The sequence below is a fragment of the Nansenia antarctica genome (assembly GCF_963989245.1).
Source record: "Nansenia antarctica genome assembly, chromosome: 9".
Taxonomy (NCBI): domain Eukaryota; kingdom Metazoa; phylum Chordata; class Actinopteri; order Argentiniformes; family Microstomatidae; genus Nansenia; species Nansenia antarctica.
The window spans coordinates 2,565,116-2,584,222 of NC_137679.1; the positions used below are offsets into that span (position 1 = coordinate 2,565,116).

A 19,107-nucleotide genomic window follows, 5' to 3' on the forward strand; every position below is an offset into this window, starting at 1 on the left:
CTCCACCCCGGGATGATCAGGTCCAGTAACAGTCCTGGGGGGTCGCTCCTCACGTGTTCTGGTAGTCCTTGTCCAGAACAAATATATTACTCTTATATATAGACAGCGCTCTGACAGTATGTAATTGTAAAGGCTTCATTTTCCCAGCTGTAGAGTATTAGTATGTAGTCTCTCGGTTCTAGTAGTAAGTCACCAGAATGTTGATGTGGATAATAGTCTCCATGTTTTCGGTCTTTAATAAAGCGTGTTGTTGTGGTTGTTGTAGTAGAAGAAGTGAGTGAGAATGTCAAACGATTGCAACACGACTCTATAATAAACAAGCCCTTTCTCGTGGAAGACTGCCGTGATTGGACGAGGCCGCTGTCACTCACCACGTTAGGACCGCCCCTCCTCGTGGAAGACACCGTGATTGGACGAGGCCGCTGTCACTCACCACGTTAGGGAGCGCCCCCTTCTCGTAAACGCCCCCTAGTTACGTAACTCTATGACGCACGGAAACTGCCAGTAAGTTTCCCAGCCTACTGGCACAGGGCGCAGCCAAGACATATTATATATAACACAGATATCGATATAGAAACAGGTTATAATACATTTATCTAGGAGGTCGAAAGTGGCATTTCGCTTTCGGGTCACGGCTGGATTTAGTCCTAATTCAGTACTGTAATATTGCTGCCATAATACAACTGAATGGAGGTTTAAAAATCACCTACAAATAGTTCTCATAGTTGTGTTATCTGTGCCCAATAGACAACCATAGGAGACCCCTTACATTTAGACAAGGGTACACACAGTCAGTCATAACATCACCACTAGACAACCATAGGAGACCCCTTACATTTAGACAAGGGTACACACAGTCAATCCTAACATCACCACTAGACAACCATAGGATACCCCTTACATTTAGACAAGGGTACACACAGTCAGTCCTAACATCACCACTAGACAACCATAGGATACCCCTTACATTTAGACAAGGGTACACACAGTCAATCCTAACATCACCACTAGACAACCATAGGATACCTCTTACATTTAGACTAGGGTACACACAGTCAATCCTAACACCACCACTAGACAACCATAGGATACCTCTTACATTTAGACTGTACACACAGTCAATCCTAACATCACCACTAGACAACCATAGGATACCCCTTACATTTAGACAAGGGTACACACAGTCAGTCCTAACATCACCACTAGACAACCATAGGATACCTCTTACATTTAGACAAGGGGACACATAGTCAATCCTAACATCACCACTAGACAACCATAGGATACCCCTTACATTTAGACTAGGGTACACACAGTCAATCCTAACATCACCACTAGACAACCATAGGATACCCCTTACATTTAGACAAGGGTACACACAGTCAATCCCAGGGCTGGACTGGGACAAAAATTAGGCCCTGGCATTTTTGGCCCAGACAGGCCCACCCCAATCGGTCGGACCACACCCACCAGCACAAAAATACTTGCCTTATATACTCGTCTTATATACTGTGCTGTACAGTCATATGACAAACTGTAGTATTCCCCCAAACCACTACAAAGACGACTACATACAGTAAGCAATGGTACCAGTGCAAGTAGACCAGTGTACTCAGTGATCAGATTCCAGAGCGAATTTACGAACGCAGCCTTGTTGTTCTAGATTTTTTTTCTCCATTATCAACCTATCATTGTGCTTTAGAGTAAAACAAAGCACGCAACTGTCGCGTCTATCTTTTCATGGCAACTCTACATTGTGATTTACAAGGGATATTAACTAATATTAACTAATATTATTACTTGGTTACATTTTGCAATTGATCCGCGGTACACATGCGTGCCGAACCGTGGGGGGGGAATCCGTTACACCCCTAACAGCTACCTATATTTTCCTTACCGGGTCAACGGTTACAGGCTGACTCGGCCCCGCTTCTTCTGTATCCTCTCTATCCTCTGTATCTGTACCCTGCTCCCGCTCCTCCCTGCTAGCCTCCTCTTTAACCCTAACCCTAACCCTAAACCTCTGTATCTGTACCCTGCACCCGCTCCTCCCTGCCAGCCTCCTCTTCAACCTGTTGCTGCTGTGGTAAACTTGAGGGTGCAGCAAACATGTCCCTAATGTTTACACATTTGGCAGCATCTGCCTCGAGTTTCTTTTAGTTTTTCTCCCTAAGTTTTTCCCAGCCTACCTTCCGTTTTAGTGTGCTTTTGCGCTCCATCTCTCTTAGTATCTATCTAGTAACTATCCAGGCTAACTCAATTTATTTTGCCGGCCGGCTCAGCCCAAAACTACCGCGAAACTGAGACGGAGGTCTGGTGCTGCGTGCGTGCGTGACCCCTGACCCCCCCCCCCCCCCCCCCTTCTCTCTGTTGATTGGGCCAGCCCAGTGCCTGTATAGAAAATTGACCAATGGGCCGCTGTCCCTGATTTATGGGCCGTTCAATGGCAGCTTTCGATTTATGGGCCGTTCGATGGTAGCTTTCGGCCGGGCTGGCTGGTAAAAAATAAATAAAAAAAATAAAAAAACTTTTTTTTTATTTTTTTATTTTGCCGGTCGGCTCGGCCCAAAAGTAGCGCGGCCCACCGGGCAAATGCCCGGTATGCCAGATGGCCAGTCCAGCCCTGGTCAATCCTAACATCTAACATCACCACTAGACAACCATAGGAGACCCCTTACATTTAGACTAGGGTAGACACAGTCAATCCTAACATCACCACTAGACAACCATAGGATACCCCTTACATTTAGACTAGGGTACACACAGTCAATCCTAACATCACCACTAGACAACCATAGGATACCCCTTACATTTAGACTAGGGTACACACAGTCAATCCTAACATTACCACTAGACAACCATAGGATACCTCTTACATTTAGACAAGGGTACACACAGTCAATCAACCACCTGCTTCAGTGCAACAAGAATTGGGTAAACTAGTTCCTATGATTAAGTAAGTGACTACAGGTGATCAGAATCAGATACCTGGTTGAAAGTAAAATACTTTGAACATCCCTGCATATATATACATGAAAACACAAAAGGGCATATCAATTCAGCACATTTATTTATACATTACTTGACACCATGATGTCAATGGGAAAAGGGCGGCGCAATGCTACCAGCGATCATTTCAAAACGGAGATAACCGAGGCTGCGTTCGTAAATACGCTCTGAAAATCCACTCATGGAATGCCTCTTGTCCAATCAAATGACTTGGTCCCTCTTTATGACGTTGCACCTAGTGTGCGTTCCGGCACTCTCAGAGCAAAATTACGAAAGCAGCCCAAGTAACGAGAGGAAACAAGTCAACTCCGACATGGATATAACGATTGTGCGCATGCGCCAACGTCTAACAATTAAGTGTTAAATTATTATTATATTATAGGTGAAAAATACGGGAGATTTACGGGAAAATATTTAAACGGGAGCACAGCGGGAAAGAAAGGTAAAATACGGGAGAATCCCGGGAAAAACGGGAGGGTTGACAGGTATGTACTAAGTAGCTCTATACTCCTACTGTACTAAGTAGCTCTATACTACCGGTACTACTATACCATGTCTGGATTTGAAATCTCATTTAGATTGGCTTCACCATTTAGAAATGACAACCCTTTTTATACATAGCCCACCTACCATCCACAGAATACCTCACACGGTCCTGTTCTCAAACACATTGGGACTGGTCAATCTGGTCAACCTCAAAGCAGTTGGTCAAAACAAAAGACAGACAAACAGGAATTCAATCTAAAAACATTTATTTATCCAAAAGGTGATGATGATGATGTTTACGCCACCAGAGCAGAAGCTGTCGAGGACTCGCTGTGGAACAGAGAAGAGAACAGATTATAGTGACGCGACAAACATAAGAAACACACAACCCAGCCATATGGGGAGGATGCAAATACCTGGTTTGCATTTTAATTTCCCAAACAAAAACTGGAAACTATCACCAGGTGCCTTTTACAAGATTTCACTTTCACTCACTAGATTTTCTGTTGACACATAATATTAGAAGTAATGCAGTGACTTTCAATTTAACCAACTGATCACGTGGACTAGCTTCAGTTAACACCACAGATCTCTAATGCTATTCAACTATGGTGTAGATCAGTGGTTCTCAAACCTCTCCTCAGGGACCACCAGCCGTTCCACATATTTAGTCTGTTCCACCACCACCAGCACACCTGATTCAACTAATCAAGTACAAACCATAATTGCTTTGCACTTGATTAGTTGAATCAGGTGTGCTGGTGGTGGAACAGATCAAATATGTGGAACGGCTGGTGGTCCCTGAGGAGAGGGTTGAGAACCACTGGTGTAGGTGTACAGTAGTACTGTGTGGAGGGGACTGGCAGAGTTGGCACAAGACATCCAACTCTGTTAATTTACCTCCAGCATCTCTCTGGCACAACAGAAATATCCAGACTCTTACACAGGAAAGAGCAGGACAATGATTTGTGCAAAGAAACTACCTTAAATTGGAAATCATTTCCAAACAAACTATACACATCATTACCCTCATAGCATAACTGCCTAAGTCATGCTTCACTTGTGGTCAGCCGAGCCATCTTTGTATGTAGTAATAATTATAATGATAATTTTGACATTTAGCAGACACTTTTAATCCAAAGCGACTTACAATTACAAATTACAGGGACATTCCCCCTGGAGTAACTGAGGGCTAAGTGCCTTACTCAAGGGCACACACGTAGTGGTGTGGTTTCAGGCGGGATTTGAACTCACAACCTTCTGATCACAAGTCCAACTCACTATCCACTAGACCACCACTACCCCCTGTAGTGTCAGAATGCCTCTGTCAAAGAGCAGACAAGCATTCTGATAGGCTGATGTCATAGAGGCAATAATGCCCAGTGAATCAGCAGTGTTAGGAGAGGAGAGTTAGGCAGATATCTACATTTGGACAAAATATGACTAAGGCAATTATGCTACGAGGCTAACGATATGTACAACGAATTAACTCTAAGTACATGTTTCACTGAGGCGAGTTGTTTAGCCTGCAATGTTTAGCCTGCAATAGCCATAACACAATTTAAGCCCCGCCCCCAAAATAAAAGAGCCAATAGAAGAGCGTTGTGTGAGGCTGCAGTACTTACTACTTCCAGTTGGGGGCGATCACTCTCTTGGTCTTGTAGTAGCGGGCCAGTCTGTGGATCCTGCTTTCTACCAGAATCAACCGGAACTTGGCGTCCTTGTCCTGCAAAGCACAGCGAGACGGGGTTGTCATGGGCAACACAACAGTAGGATGGGTTGTCATGGAAACACAACAGTAGGATGGGTTGTCATGGGCAACACAAGAGTAGGATGGGTTGTCATGGGCAACACAACAGTAGGACAGTCGGACAACAGTACCGACATTAACATGTAACAGTCTGATCATTCGGTCCTCATGTCGGGATCTGATGTAATGATCTGACTTTTATTTAGAAAGAAATGTGAATCCATTTCAGCGTTGTTGAAAATCAACGACACATCGCTAGTCAACTAACACAGCTTGTTTTGTGAGCCTGCTAACAATGTAAAGTGTTCTAATTAACTAGGTAACAATGTAAAATAGTGTTCTAGTTAACTAGGCAGCAGTGGGGATTACTCACCCAATCCATTACGTTGCAGTATTCTAGCTTGACTAGCGAGTTTGTGTTGTGATTCTCAACAACGTTGAAATGTAGTTCCATGTTTCAAAAGAAAAGTCTGAACATTTTGATTGGTCGCCGACATGCGGACCAAATTATCAGACTGTCACAAATAACATTGGATTATATATCTGGATGTTGTACTGGTGTGGTACGATATGAATCCCATTCCTGGCACTGTTTCCAACCCTAAACCCCTAATCCACCCCGGGCCTCCTGGCACCTGGGAGGACTGGACAGGTGTAGGAGGCAGTAAGGCCTAGAGGAGCCTTGTTCACACACATCTTAGGGGTTTCAAATCCAGATGCATTGCGGGAGAGGTTTGGGGATTTGGGATTAAGGGCAGTGACCTGTCTGTTCTCCTCACCCCCCCCCCCCCCCCCCCCTCCTCCCTCCTCTTAGACAGCTGGGTTAGAGAGGCGTGCACGTAACAGAGCTCCACCTAGTGGCCACCATGTAGTTTTCATTCATCCGTGAATGAGGGAGAAAAAAGGTTGTGACATTAAGCCACCGTGTGAGTGAGTGTGTGAGTGCGCGAGCATGCATGCGACTGCGAGTGAGAGAGAGAGAGAGAGAGAGAGAGAGAGAGAGAGAGAGAGAGAGAGAGAGAGAGAGAGAGAGAGAGAGAGAGAGAGAGAGAGAGGGGACTATGGTGTAGGTGTTCAGTAGTACTGTGTGGAGGGGACTGGCAGAGTTGGCACAGGACAGGCAACTCTGTTAATTTACCTCCAGCATCTCTCTGGCACAACAGAAATATCCAGACTCTTACACAGGAAAGAGCAGGACAATGATTTGTGCAAAGAAAATACATTTAGATTGGAAATCACTGGTAACTAGACAGGGACAATTCCTGTGGAAATTGTGACGTGTGCTTGACCCTCACAGCCAGTAGCGTGCGGGTATGCGTGTGCGTGAGTGTGCGAGTGCGTCTGCCAGCGCCCACCTTCCTGTTCCTCTCCAGGTGCTTCCTGACGGCCACGGCCTTCTTGATGAGGTGGTACAGGTCCTCTGGCAGGTCGGGGGCGAGGCCCTTGGTCTTCAGGATCCTCAGGATCTTGTTGCCGGTGACGAAACGGACCTGGGCCACACCGTGAGAGTCCCTTAGGATGACACCTGGATGGACAGGGGACAGAGGGACACGTTACACCTGGGCCACACCCTGGGAGTCCCTCAGGATGACACCTGAGGCAGGGGACAGAAGGGACACGTTACACCTGGGTGCATTTGCGTGCATGCAGGGGGGGGGGGGGGGGGACAAGCTACCTAAATGAAGCGTAGATGCCATTCTTGTTTGTCACGTCAGACATGGGAGTGGACTAAGGCCCCAGCTATCCCATTTCATCCGTGTGAATTTGGGAGTGACTTCTTTATTTTTTATTTAAATAAAACAACCTAGTAACTCAATATGACACCTTGTTTCTAACTGGCCACTGTGTGAACAGTGAGGTGAAAGTTGATCTCACTGAACTTCTGTAGTCTGTAAAAAAAAAAAAAAAAAAAAAAACTGCCAAACTGAGAGGGACGTAGGCAGAACCACGTCACCTTCGCTGTCCGACCGAGGACGACTCCCACAGAGAAGTAAGTAAGTAAAGCTTTATTTATACAGCACCTTTCATACAAGAAATGCAGCTCAAAGTGCTTTACAACAGGGATAAAAACATAAAGTGAATATAAAAACATATACAAGCATAATGAATGAATGAATGAATGGTCTTTATTGTCATTGATATAGTACAGGTACCAAACAACGAAATTTGGGAGGGGGGGCTCCCCTGGTGCTAGGAAAAAAAAACTAAAAACAAGAAGGGAAAAGAGCTGGTTTACATAAATAAAGGCTATGTACACATCAGGTATGTGGAAGTGTGTTTTGGCGGGCGCCGTTTCGGCTGGGACTTTGTTATGGCTGCTGTATCCACGCCACTTCTGGGCGCGGACTTCCTCTGTGCTTTTAACCTGCTGGTGGATATTAAGAACTGTCGCCTGATCTATGCCCTCTCTTTTGCTTCGTACCCCTGTACGCTGGGGGGGGCGGGAGCGCTTTGCCTGGCAAACACGCTGGCCACCGGGGATCCATATCAACGCCTGCTCGCCGGTTTCCCTGACCTCACTACACCCACGTTCTCAGCTGAGGTGGCTAAGCACGGCGTAGAGCACCATATTACCACCGTGGGCCCCCCAGTCTATGCCCGGGCCCGACGCCTCGACGCGGCCAAGCTTGCAATCGCCAGAGGGGAGTTTTCGACCATGGAGCGACTCGGCATCGTGCGCCGCTCAAAGAGCCCGTGGGCTTCCCCCCTACATATGGTGACTAAGGCCGACGGGGGTTGGCGCCCCTGCGGCGATTTCCGTCGCCTGAATAACGCCACAACCCCCGACCGGTACCCCGTTCCACACATACAGGATTTCTCTGCCCACCTGGCGGGGGCCGTCATTTTTTCCAAGGTGGACCTGGTGCGCGGGTACCACCAGGTGCCGGTCCATCCGCAGGATGTGCCAAAGACGGCTGTCATCACACCCTTTGGACTTTTTGAGTTTCTGCGAATGCCTTTTGGCCTCAAAGGGGCGGCGCAGACGTTTCAGCGCCTGATGGACTCTGTGCTCCGAGACATGCCATTCATGTTTGTTTACCTGGATGACATTCTGGTGGCCAGCGCGTCCATGGAGGAGCACATGACACACCTCCGGCAGTTGTTTGAGCGGCTCAGGGCCCACGGCCTCATTGTAAACCCAGCCAAGTGCCAGTTCGGGCAGTCATCCATCACCTTCCTCGGACACCATGTCGCTCCGCAGGGAGCCGCCCCTCTTCCCGCCAGAGTGGAGGCCATCACCAGTTTCCCCCGTCCCCGCACGATACAGTCTCTACAAGAGTTCCTGGGCATGGTGAATTTTTACAACCGTTTTATTTCCCATGCCGCCCACCTCATGCGTCCCTTGTACGAGACCCTGCGGGGAAAAGGGCCCAAGGACGTGTTGGACTGGTCCCCGGAGATGGACAAGGCTTTCGGGGCTGCTAAGAACGCGCTGGCTAACGCTGCTCTACTGGCGCACCCGTCTCCCACGGCCCCGGTCGCCCTCACGACGGACGCCTCTGACTATGCAGTGGGGGCGGTGTGCGAGCAGTGGGTGAACGGGGCTTGGCAGCCGCTGGCCTTCTTCAGCAAACTGCTGACAACGACAACGAGCGCAAGTACAGCACCTTTGACAGGGAACTGCTGGGTCTTTTCCTTGCCACCAGACACTTTAGATTCCTGTTAGAGGGCCGCCAGTTCACCGCCTTCGTGGACCACAAGCCACTGACATTCTCCATGGCCAAGACCTCGGAGCCATGGTCTGGGCGTCAGCAGCGTCAGCTCTCGGCGATCTCCGAGTTCACCACGGACATCCAGCACTTGGCGGGCAAGGACAACTTCGTCGCCGACTGCCTCTCACGGGCGGTCGTCGGGTCTGTTCACTTAGGACTCGACTATGCCGCCATGGCGGTGGACCAAGCCGCAGACTCTGACATTCAGGCCTACCGGGTCGCTCCTACTGCACTGCAGCTGGAGGACGTGGTGTTCGACGCGGCCAAAGCCACTCTCCTCTGCGACGTCTCCACCGGCCAACCACGTCCTATGGTGCCGGCTGCCTGGCGGCGCAGGGTTTTCGACACCATCCACGGCCTTTCCCACCCGGGGGTGAAAGCCTCGGCTAAATTGGTGGGGATTAAGTTTGTTTGGCCTGGCCTCCGGAGGGACGTTAGAACCTGGGCTGGCTCGTGTGTGGCATGTCAGCGCGCTAAGGTGCACCGCCATACCAAAGCCCCTTTGGCACCGTTTGTGGTGCCAGAGAGGCGTTTTGACCACGTGCATGTGGACCTGGTAGGCCCCCTGCCCCCGTCTCACGGATATACCTACCTCCTCACCATGGTGGACCGGACCACCAGGTGGCCAGAAGCTGTTCCCCTGGCCTCTACTACGGCAGCGGAGGTGGCCCGGGCGTTCATTGGGTGCTGGGTGGCCCGCTTTGGCACACCAGGTGACATCACGAGCGACAGGGGCCCCCAGTTCACCTCGGAGCTCTGGACTACGGTTGCTGAGCACCTGGGGGTGAAGATCCACCGCACTACGGCGTACCACCCGCAGGGCAATGGACTTTGTGAGCGGTTCCATCGGGACATGAAGGCCGCTCTTCGGGCCAGCCTGATGGACAGTGGCTGGGTGGACCGCCTCCCGTGGGTCATGCTCGGTCTTCGCTCTGCCCCCAAAGAGGATCTCCAGGCCTTGTCCGCCGAGCTGGTGTATGGCCAGCCACTGCGGGTTCCTGGGGAGTTTCTTCCAGATGCTGCAGCTCCCTGGTCGGCCGCCTCTCATAGAACTGTGTTCCGGGGCATTGTGAATGACCTCGTCCCCATTCCGACATCACGTCACTGCCTCCCCCAGTCCTACGTCCCCAGGGACCTGCCATTGGCTAAGTACGTTTTCATCCGACACGACAGCCATCGGGCTCCGCTGCGGCCCCCCTACGACGGGCCCTTCCGTGTCCTGGAGGCGGGCGCTAAGCACTTTGTGGTGGACATGGGGGGCAGGTCAGAGCGGGTCGCTATAGACCGTCTCAAGCCTGCTCACTTGAACATTGACGAGCCAGTTCAGTTGGCCCTACCCCCGCGGCGGGGGCGGCCCCCTGCCCCAACCTCTGTCCCTGCCCCAGTCCCTTCCATGGCCCGGGCTCCAGTTCCAGTTCTCACCCTTAATCCCCCTCCTGCAAAGCGCAGCCGTTTCGGCCGCTTGATCCGCCCCCCGCCACGTTAACTGTAGTACTGTTCATAGATTGCCGGTTCAGTTGGACTTTTAATGGTTATCTTGTTTTTTTGTACCTTCTGGGTTGGTGAATTCTGGGGGGGCCTGTGTGGTGATTCACATTAGAGACATTCACCAAGAAAGGTTTGTACCTTTATGAGTGGGGGTTAAAGGGGCAAGGGTTTCCGGTTCCGGGTAATGTTATTGTTGTTGTCACTGAGTGTATGTTAGCATGTAGCAGAAAGTGAGAGAAGTAAACAACCTCGACTCCAACCTACGTCTGTCGTCTCCTTGTTGCAACTCCCACAATACGAATGGCTTTCACATTACTGTAACATTAGGGTCCAAAACAAAATCATTAGGGTCAAAATCATTGTCCATTCCTGGCTGTCAAAATCATATGAACAACAGGTTCCAAAACAGAGAAATCCTTAGCCCTGCCAAAGTAAAAACCCATGACAATAAGCAGTTTAGTGAATATAATGATAATAAAAACATTTGTATAAAATAAATAATTATAAATAAATTAATGATATATATATATATATCTCCATGCCATCCACACAGCCCTGTCTCCCCAGCAGCAGTCACCTAGAGCCCGCAGGGCCAGGTGGTTCTGCTTCATGCTCTTGTAGCGGACCTTCTCCCCTTCTGCCAGGCGGGCCCACTCCACCACGGAGAAATGTCTCGCACGTCCTCAAACTTGTCCTCCTAGCGGGGAGAAGGCGTGTCAGCCTCCAGCATAGGTGTGTGTCCTCAACACTTCTCATGCATAACTACTACTAGTGCAGCGTAAACTAACATTCTACCTGACATAACCTGGCTGGCTGGCCTGCCTACCTGTAGCTCTCTAACCCTGTAGCTGCCCTGTAGCCCTCTAACCCTGTAGCTGGCTGACCTGCCTTGTAGCTAGCGACCACTCACCTCTGAACTCATGTTATCTTTCGGCTCCGTCGCTCTGTTGCTCTTCCACTGTTCTGTGTTAGAAAAGTACATGACATCACATTTTAGACATGTAGCAGACGCCTTTGTCCACAACTTACAACAAGTAGCCTACATTTGTCTAAGTAAGTGAATCATCTATACATCAGTCGTCATGAGAAAAAATAATTCATGCTAGGACCAGGGGCCATTGGCAGTCACAATGCTAGAATAATTAATTAAATCAATAGTAGTCAAATGTGTTATTTGCATACACATACACTCACTGGCCACTTCATTAGGCACACCTTGGGGTTGGACCCCCTCTTTTGCCTTCAGAACTGCCTTAATTCTTCGTGGCATAGATTCAACAAGGTGCTGGAAACATTCCTCAGAGATTTTGGTCCATATTGACACTATAATATCACGCAACAGCCCGTCTGGCACCAACAACCATGCCAGGTTCAAAGTCACTTAAATCACCTTTATTTCCCATTCTGATGCTGGTTTGAACTTCAGCAGATCGTCTTGACCATGTCTACATGCCTAAATGCATTGAGTTGCTGCCACATGATTGGCTGATTAGATATTTGCGTTAACAAGCAGTTGAAAAGGTGTACCTAATGAAGTGGCCGGTGAGAGTATAATATATTATTATTCATATTATTGCTTTTTCTAAATCTTTGGATTTGGACAAGTAACTTGAGCTCTAGGACAAGTAAAAGATAAGTTCACAAGTACCTGAAAAAGCTTAATGTCAAGCCCTGTAATCAATCAATCAATCAATCAATCAATCGTTTAACGACTACACGACCAAGGTCGGTGGAATTCGTTGTCGGTACAGATGGAAAAAAACTCAATACAGCAGGGTCAAATACATCAAACATACACGCATCACACATGACTATCACAATGGACAATGTACACACATAACTACAAGACAAAGTCATAGACAATAGCTCCAAACAGTAACCAGTTTAGTGGATATAGCTCCAAACTAGAAGCAGTTTAGTGGATATTATTTTTATTTTTATTTTGCCATTTAGCAGACGCTTTTATCCAAAGCGACTTACAATTACGAATTACAGGGACAGTCCCCCTGGAGTAACTGAGGGCTAAGTGCCTTACTCAAGGGCACACTAGTAGTGGTGTGGTTTCAGGCGGGATTTGAACTCACAACCTTCCGATCGGAAGTCCAACACACTATCCACTAGACCACCACTACCCCTGGATATAGCTCCAAACTCACCGATCTGAGAGGGGGTCAGGCCCAGTAGATCTGAGAGGGGGTCAGGCCCAGTAGATCTGAGAGGGGGTCAGGCCCTGTAGATCTGAGAGGGGGTCAGGCCCAGTAGATCTGAGAGGGGGTCAGGCCCAGTAGATCTGAGAGGGGGTCAGGCCCAGTAGATCTGAGAGGGGGTCAGGCCCTGTAGATCTGAGAGGGGGTCAGGCCCAGTAGATCTGAGAGGGGGTCAGGCCCAGTAGATCTGAGAGGGGGTCAGGCCCTTCTTGGCCAACTTGAAGATCTGCTCCTTGACATCATCAGGTGTCAGTTTGAGCCACTGGAAATAAAAAAACAATGGAAGTATTGATCACACACGCAATGATTCATATTCAGACAACTGTATTGATCCACTGGGGGCAGTGATCCCACTGGGGGCAATTCATTTGTAGCTTTAAGTACAGTTCAAGCACAGTTTAGTGAACAGACAACAAGGCCATTAAAGTTGATGTTAATGTTGAGTATGCCCATAGAGAACCAGTGATAAACAGTTATTTCATGTACATTATAAAGCTGACTGTAAAGTGATAAGCCTTTGTACTTACAGTGGGTAGACTGCGCCTGTAGGGCAGGGCAGACTGGGTCAAGACCTTTCTGGAACAGAGACAACCAGACGTTGGGCACAGAAACGATACGGCAAGCTGGATGAAACGCCAAGCTAAAGTCAAGAACAATGTTGGTGTTTGTGTCAGATAGTGTTAAGATCTTCACAGATCTCGAGTACTAGTCAACCATGGTGTAGGTGTACAGTAGTACTGTGTGGAGGGGACTGGCAGAGTTGGCACAAGACAGCCAACTCTGTTAATTTACCTCCAGCATCTCTCTGGCACAACAGAAATATCCAGACTCTTACACAGGAAAGAGCAGGACAATGATTTGTGCAAAGAATTAAAGAATTAAAGATTTACATTCAGATTTGGAAAATCACTGATAATTAAAAGTAACAGGGTTTCCAAGTGGTCAGACAATGAGCTGTGACAAGACAACGATCTATTGGCATGAATCAAGGTTTCTGTCTCAAACCTAAGCTTGTGGTTGATGAAATGCCAAGCTCAAGTCAAAAACAATGCCAGGGTCTTGTCAGATGTTGTTCCAGATCCGACAAAAAAAAAAGTGTGTTTTAAGAGTAATGTCATGAACATTTTAAAATAGCAATGATAGTGCAGGGTTCGACAGTGCGACTGTTTTGGTCGCATTTGCGAGTGAATATATTTCTGTGCGACTTGGAAATACATTCAATCGCACCAGTGCGACAAAAAAAAAAAAAACTACTGTCATGCGCAGTCAATCTTATGTTCGTTAATAAGATCACAGCGCATCTAAACCAATGCAATCCTTTGAAAACAGAAGAAGAAAAAAAACAGACACGTGACCCGCAAGCACAACAAGCGCGCATTTACATTTGAAAATCCTGTCAGAAAAAGACCGCTGTTAAAATGAATCCGATTACGGCATACTTTAGCAAGGCTAATGTTAGCACCGTTCCAGACAGAGAGGAGGTAGAGGGGGGTAGTGGAGTCAACATTACAGCTGGAGACGAGAGTGACGAAGAAAACAGAGACGGGGAAAGCGAGGAGGAGAGCGCCCGGTCAGAAAGTGTGTCAGGGGAGGGGGAAGGTCATTATCCACGCGGTGATAATGGCGGTGCCACTGCCAACGCGAAGTCTGGTCTGACAAAAGTGACAAAGGTCTACAGGTACAGTGCCGAGTGGCAAACATCTTTCCCGTGGCTGTTGCTGAAGGAAGGGAAGATGTATTGCAAGTGGTGTGTCGCCCACATGAAGTTAGCTGGAAAGACCGCGTTTGTGTCAGGAGACGCACAGCTGAAACGCGACACAGTGAAAAAACATGGTCTGTCTCGCAAACATGTGAAATGCAGGGAAGCTTTCATGTCAGCTCAGAACAAGCCCCTTGAGAAAGCTGTTGGACGCCAGAAGGCTAGCTCCAGTGAGGAAATTAAAAGAAAGCTCAAGTTAAAGTTTAACATCGCTTACTACGTGGCAAAAGAAGAGATCCCATTTATTAAATTCCACAAATTATTCGTCCTTCACAAGAAAAATGGCGTTGAATTAAATCCAACCTATAGTAATGACAAACGATGCGCTGACATGAATGAATGGTCTTTATTGTCATTGCTATAGTACAGGTACCAAACAACGAAATTTGGGAGGGGTGGCTCCCCTGGTGCTAGGAAAGAAAAAAAAACTAAAAAAACAAGAAGGGAAAGGAGCTGGTTTACATAAATAAAGGCTATGTACACTATCCACTATACTATACTGTACAGATAAAACACTGTGCTGTACTCTATGCTATGCTATACCTATTCTAACATTTCCTATTTCTCTGCAACCTTATGTACCCAAGGGTTGTCATATTGCACATAGTGTTATTGCACATTCATTTAAAGTGTCGCAGTTTGCAGGCTTGAAATGTACACATTTGTGCCTCAGCACTACACCTGATTTTTCAATCCAGCAGCTGCCATCAATCCGTCCAGACTGTCCAGGGCCCAGAACCTAGGTCTTTGCTGTGTTCAGGGCCTGAATGGCCCTGGGGTAGAAGCTGAGCTTCAGTCTGTTTGTCCTTGCGGCCATGGTCCTGTACCGCCTGTTCGAGGGCAGCCGGGCAAAGTGTTCGTACCCAGGGTGGGATGGGTCTCTGGAGATCTTGGAGGCCTTCCTGAGGCAGCGTGTGTTGTACAGCTCTTCCAGAGAGAGGAGGGGGGCGCCGGTGATCTTCTGGGCTGTTATCACGACTCTCTGTAGCGCATTTCTCTCTGCGGCTGTGCAGCTGGAGAACCAGTTGCAGATGCAGTAGGTGAGGATGCTCTCCACTGCGCAGCGGTAGAAGGCCACCAGTATCTCCTGCTTGTTGTGTTCCTTCCTGAGGACTCTCAGGAAGAAGAGCCGCTGTTGTGCCTTCTTGATGATGGCTGCTGTGTTGTTCTTCCAGGACATGTCATCCTGTGTGCACCCCCAGGAATCGGAGGGTTGAGACTCTCTCCACGCTCTCTCCGTCGATGAGCAGGGGCTGGACCTCAGATTTTTTCCTCCTGAAGTCCACGATGATTTCCTGGGTCTTTGACTGGTTCAGCAGCAGGTTGTTAACCTTGCACAGCTTGCTCAGCTGCTCTACCTCATCCCTGTACGCCGCCTCGTCCCCCCCCGAGATGCAGCCCACCACGGTGGTGTCGTCTGCAAACTTTACGATGGAGTTGCTGGGGTGGACGGGGGTGAAGTCGTAGGTGTAGAGGACGGGGCTTAGCACGCAGCCCTGGGGGGACCCAGTGCTGAGTCTGAGGGCTGTGGAGGTGTGGGAGCCCACCCGCACCCTCTGGGGGCGGTCGGACAGGAAGTCCTTGATCCATGCACATATAGAGTGTGATAGTCCCAGGTCTAGTAGTTTGGTCACTAGCCTGTCTGGAAGGATGGTGTTGAAGGCAGAGCTGAAGTCCACAAAGAGCAGTCTCGCGTAGCTGTTTCCCCTCTCCAGGTGGGATAGAGTGGAGTGGAGAGTTGTCGCGATGGCGTCCTCTGTGGACCTGTGGGCTCTGTAGGCGAACTGGTATGGATCCAGGTTGTCTAGATGAGCATCAACATCTTCTCTGGTGATGCTCTGCCAGGCCTGTCCTGTAACGATGGGGATGCTCTGCCAGGCCTGTCCTGTAACCAAGGTGATGCTCTGTCAGGCCTGTACTGTAACCATGGTGATGCCCCCACTACCATCTGGGCGTAGGTACAGAACACTAAGGTGGAAAAAGGGCTCGCTTTGGCAAAAGCCTGATCCCCACAGCCATTGTTGCCTTAAATAACAGACCGCGCTGAGTGTGTGTACTTGTGTATCTGTCATGTGTAGTACTGTCTGTTGTTGTCTGTGTTATACGGTGTTGTATGTATGTATGTATACTGTACAGAGGTGTGAAAATGAATTTCCCCCTGGGGACAATAAACCTAATCTAATAGTCACATCAATATTATGACTGCAAATTGCATTATATGTAAAATGTAGCCAATATTTCCACCTGTAGGTTTCCAGACATTTCAGTGTGTTCATGTTACCTGCGCATCACCTGCACCAAGCCGTTGATTGGGTGTCGTGTATTCTAGTCTTCTTCATGAGTTCAATAAATGATGGTTATAAAAAAACAACAACAATACAACTTCTAATTTTGTTCAAAAAAACATTTAATTCGCTTTAGGAAAGAAGGATTACAGTACACACCGATTCATTTGGGTTAAGGTCAAAGGTCACCAATTAAGAATAAATAACTGGCCATGTTAGTACAAACTCAGCATGTTTTTTTTTTTTTTCTTTAGTTAATTAAAAGAGTGGATCATGTCACTACTCGGAAGTGTAAGTGATGCTTATATCATAATTGTCTTGTTGTTGATATTCTCTTTAAACCCCCCCCCCCCCCCCCCCCAGATAAATTCATAGTTTATGTGAACATGGTTAGATCTGCAGTCAGCTCAGAGGAAGCAGCATGCTTGTTATTCCCTTTTAATGTCCAGACGGCTCCAGGTCAGCGGTGTCTCTTCAGCACAGACCTGGGATCAGCCTAGACTCTAGACTACTCCCACTACCTCTGAGAGGCAAAGCCCAAACTGACCCTAGACCAGCAGTTAGAGACAACTTCACCCTGACACCATAAATGCACCAAGAGAGTGTTTACGACACAGAGGGGTGCTGTGAGAGGGGTCATGTGACACCGTAACACCGTAACACCGTTAGACAGCCCTGGTAGTGTGCTGACCAGGGGAGGCTGGTAGGGGCAGAAATCGGAGGACCCACGTCTTCGATACCATTACTTATTCCCTTGTTCCATGCATTACAATGAGCCCCGTCCTCCGATTTCTACCTCCGCCAGCCTCCCCTGGTGCTAAAGTAGGAGCCGGCTGTCCTCCCAACACCTTATGATGCTTCTGGTTCTGGTCGCGGCTCGCCCTGGAAGACCTGCTGACCCTGGAAGTTTGTTTTTACAGAATCAAGTTTTTTTTTTTGTGTGTTTTTTTTATTTATTAAACTCTGCATTAGGCTGAGTGGAGCGAAGGAGAGATTGTGAACACGAACGAGAGGCGCCCTGTTCTGTTCCCCTTTGGGAGAGTGGTCCGCCATCATTCTCAAGTTATTTTGGCAAATGATTTGGGGAAAACAAGACCACTCTCTCTTTTCCTTGAGTCAGGTTGTGGACATGCTCCGTACTCTCTCCCCCCGGAACGTTCCGCTCAGCAGGAAGCCCAGATGCTTCCCGTTTGTCTATGTAGAAAAAAAGTAAAATGTAAAAATGACCACCCCTCCCCGTTTTTTTTTTTTTTTTTCTTTAAAAATAAATGTGTCAATCTATATATACTCTTCTGAAAGTAAAGCCATTTTGGTCCTCTAATAATGTCAAAATGTACAAAACATTACAGCTCTCTTTTGTTATTTATAAGTTTAGGAAAAACAAACAAAATAAGTAGGAGGAGATCGTTTCGCTTTTTTTGACGAGAAAAAAACAACCGCTGATTAGTGTGAAAGGAGGAAGGAGGAGGAGGAGGAGGAGAGAAAGGGAGGGAGTGAGGAGTGAGGTGAGGAGGCTTGTGGTGAGGAAAGCGAGGTTTGGAGTTTGGAGTCTCTGTCGCCAGTTCTGTCGCCCACCAACGGGAGTGTCAGGTGACCTGCGGCGAGGCGCGAGGCGGCTAGGCGGTCGTCGCTGTTGTTCCCTAGGTGGAGTCTTCTAGAAGTAGGGGACGGCGGTGAGCTTGTACCACTTGACCGTCTCCTTGCTGAGGTCAAAGTCTTTGAGTTTGAGCGTGACGCCGCCCAGGTAGTAGTTCTCCCTCAGCGACTCCACGCTGAGCACGCTCAACTGCAGCTCACGCAGACCCAGGCTCTCCTTACTGTAGCCACTGTACACCAGCTGAGGAGGGGGAGGAGGGAGAGGGAGAGGGAGGAGGGGGAGGAGGGAGAGGAGGGGGGAGAGGGGGAGGAGGGAGAGGAGGGGGGAGAGGGGGAGGAGGGAGAGGAGGGGGGAGAGAGAGAGAGGAGGGGGAGGAGGAGGAGGAGGGGGAGAGAGAGAGGAGGGAGAGGAGGGGGAGGAGGAGGAGGGAGAGGAGGGAGAGAGAGATGGGAGAGGAGGGGGAGGAGAGAGAGAGAGGGGGAGAGGGGGGTGAGAGGGAGAGGAGGGGGAGGAGGGAGTGGAGGGAGAGGAGAGAGAGGAGGGAGAGGAGGAGGAGGAGGGAGAGGAGGGGGAGGAGGAGGGGGAGGAGGGAGAGGAGGGGGGGGAGGAGGGAGAGGAGGGGGAGGAGGGAGAGGAGGGGGAGGAGGGGGAGGAGGGAGAGGGAGGGAGGGAGAGGAGAGGGAGGGAGGGAGAGGAGAGGGAGGGAGGGAGAGGAGGGAGAGGGAGGGAGAGGAGGGGGAGGGAGGGAGAGGAGGGAGAGGAGGGGGAGGGAGGGAGAGGAGGGGGAGGGAGGGAGAGGAGGGGGAGGAGGAG

General features: G+C 48.9%; 2 protein-coding genes across 2 annotated transcripts in view; both read right to left on the reverse strand.

Annotated features, from left to right (window-relative positions):
* Positions 1-3,791: 3,791 nt before the first annotated feature.
* On the reverse strand, positions 3,792-16,701 carry LOC308165042 (small ribosomal subunit protein uS15-like; the record flags this gene model as incomplete). Its single annotated transcript, XM_080539143.1, has 6 exons — positions 3,792-3,825; positions 5,121-5,221; positions 6,601-6,770; positions 12,837-12,915; positions 13,181-13,229; positions 16,694-16,701. The coding sequence occupies 6 exons, from the start codon at positions 16,699-16,701 to the stop codon at positions 3,792-3,794; spliced, it is 441 nt and encodes a 146-aa protein (XP_080395269.1).
* A 383-nt stretch (positions 16,702-17,084) lies between these two features.
* The window catches only part of pik3c2a (phosphatidylinositol-4-phosphate 3-kinase, catalytic subunit type 2 alpha), a gene marked incomplete at its 5' end in the record, with an annotated part of 73,770 nt that continues 71,747 nt past the window's right edge, over positions 17,085-19,107 (reverse strand). Inside the window, one exon of the mRNA XM_080539144.1 lies at positions 17,085-18,534. Within this exon, the coding sequence (XP_080395270.1) occupies positions 18,352-18,534 (183 nt within the window). The 3' untranslated portion in view covers positions 17,085-18,351. The remainder of the gene's footprint in view (positions 18,535-19,107) is intronic.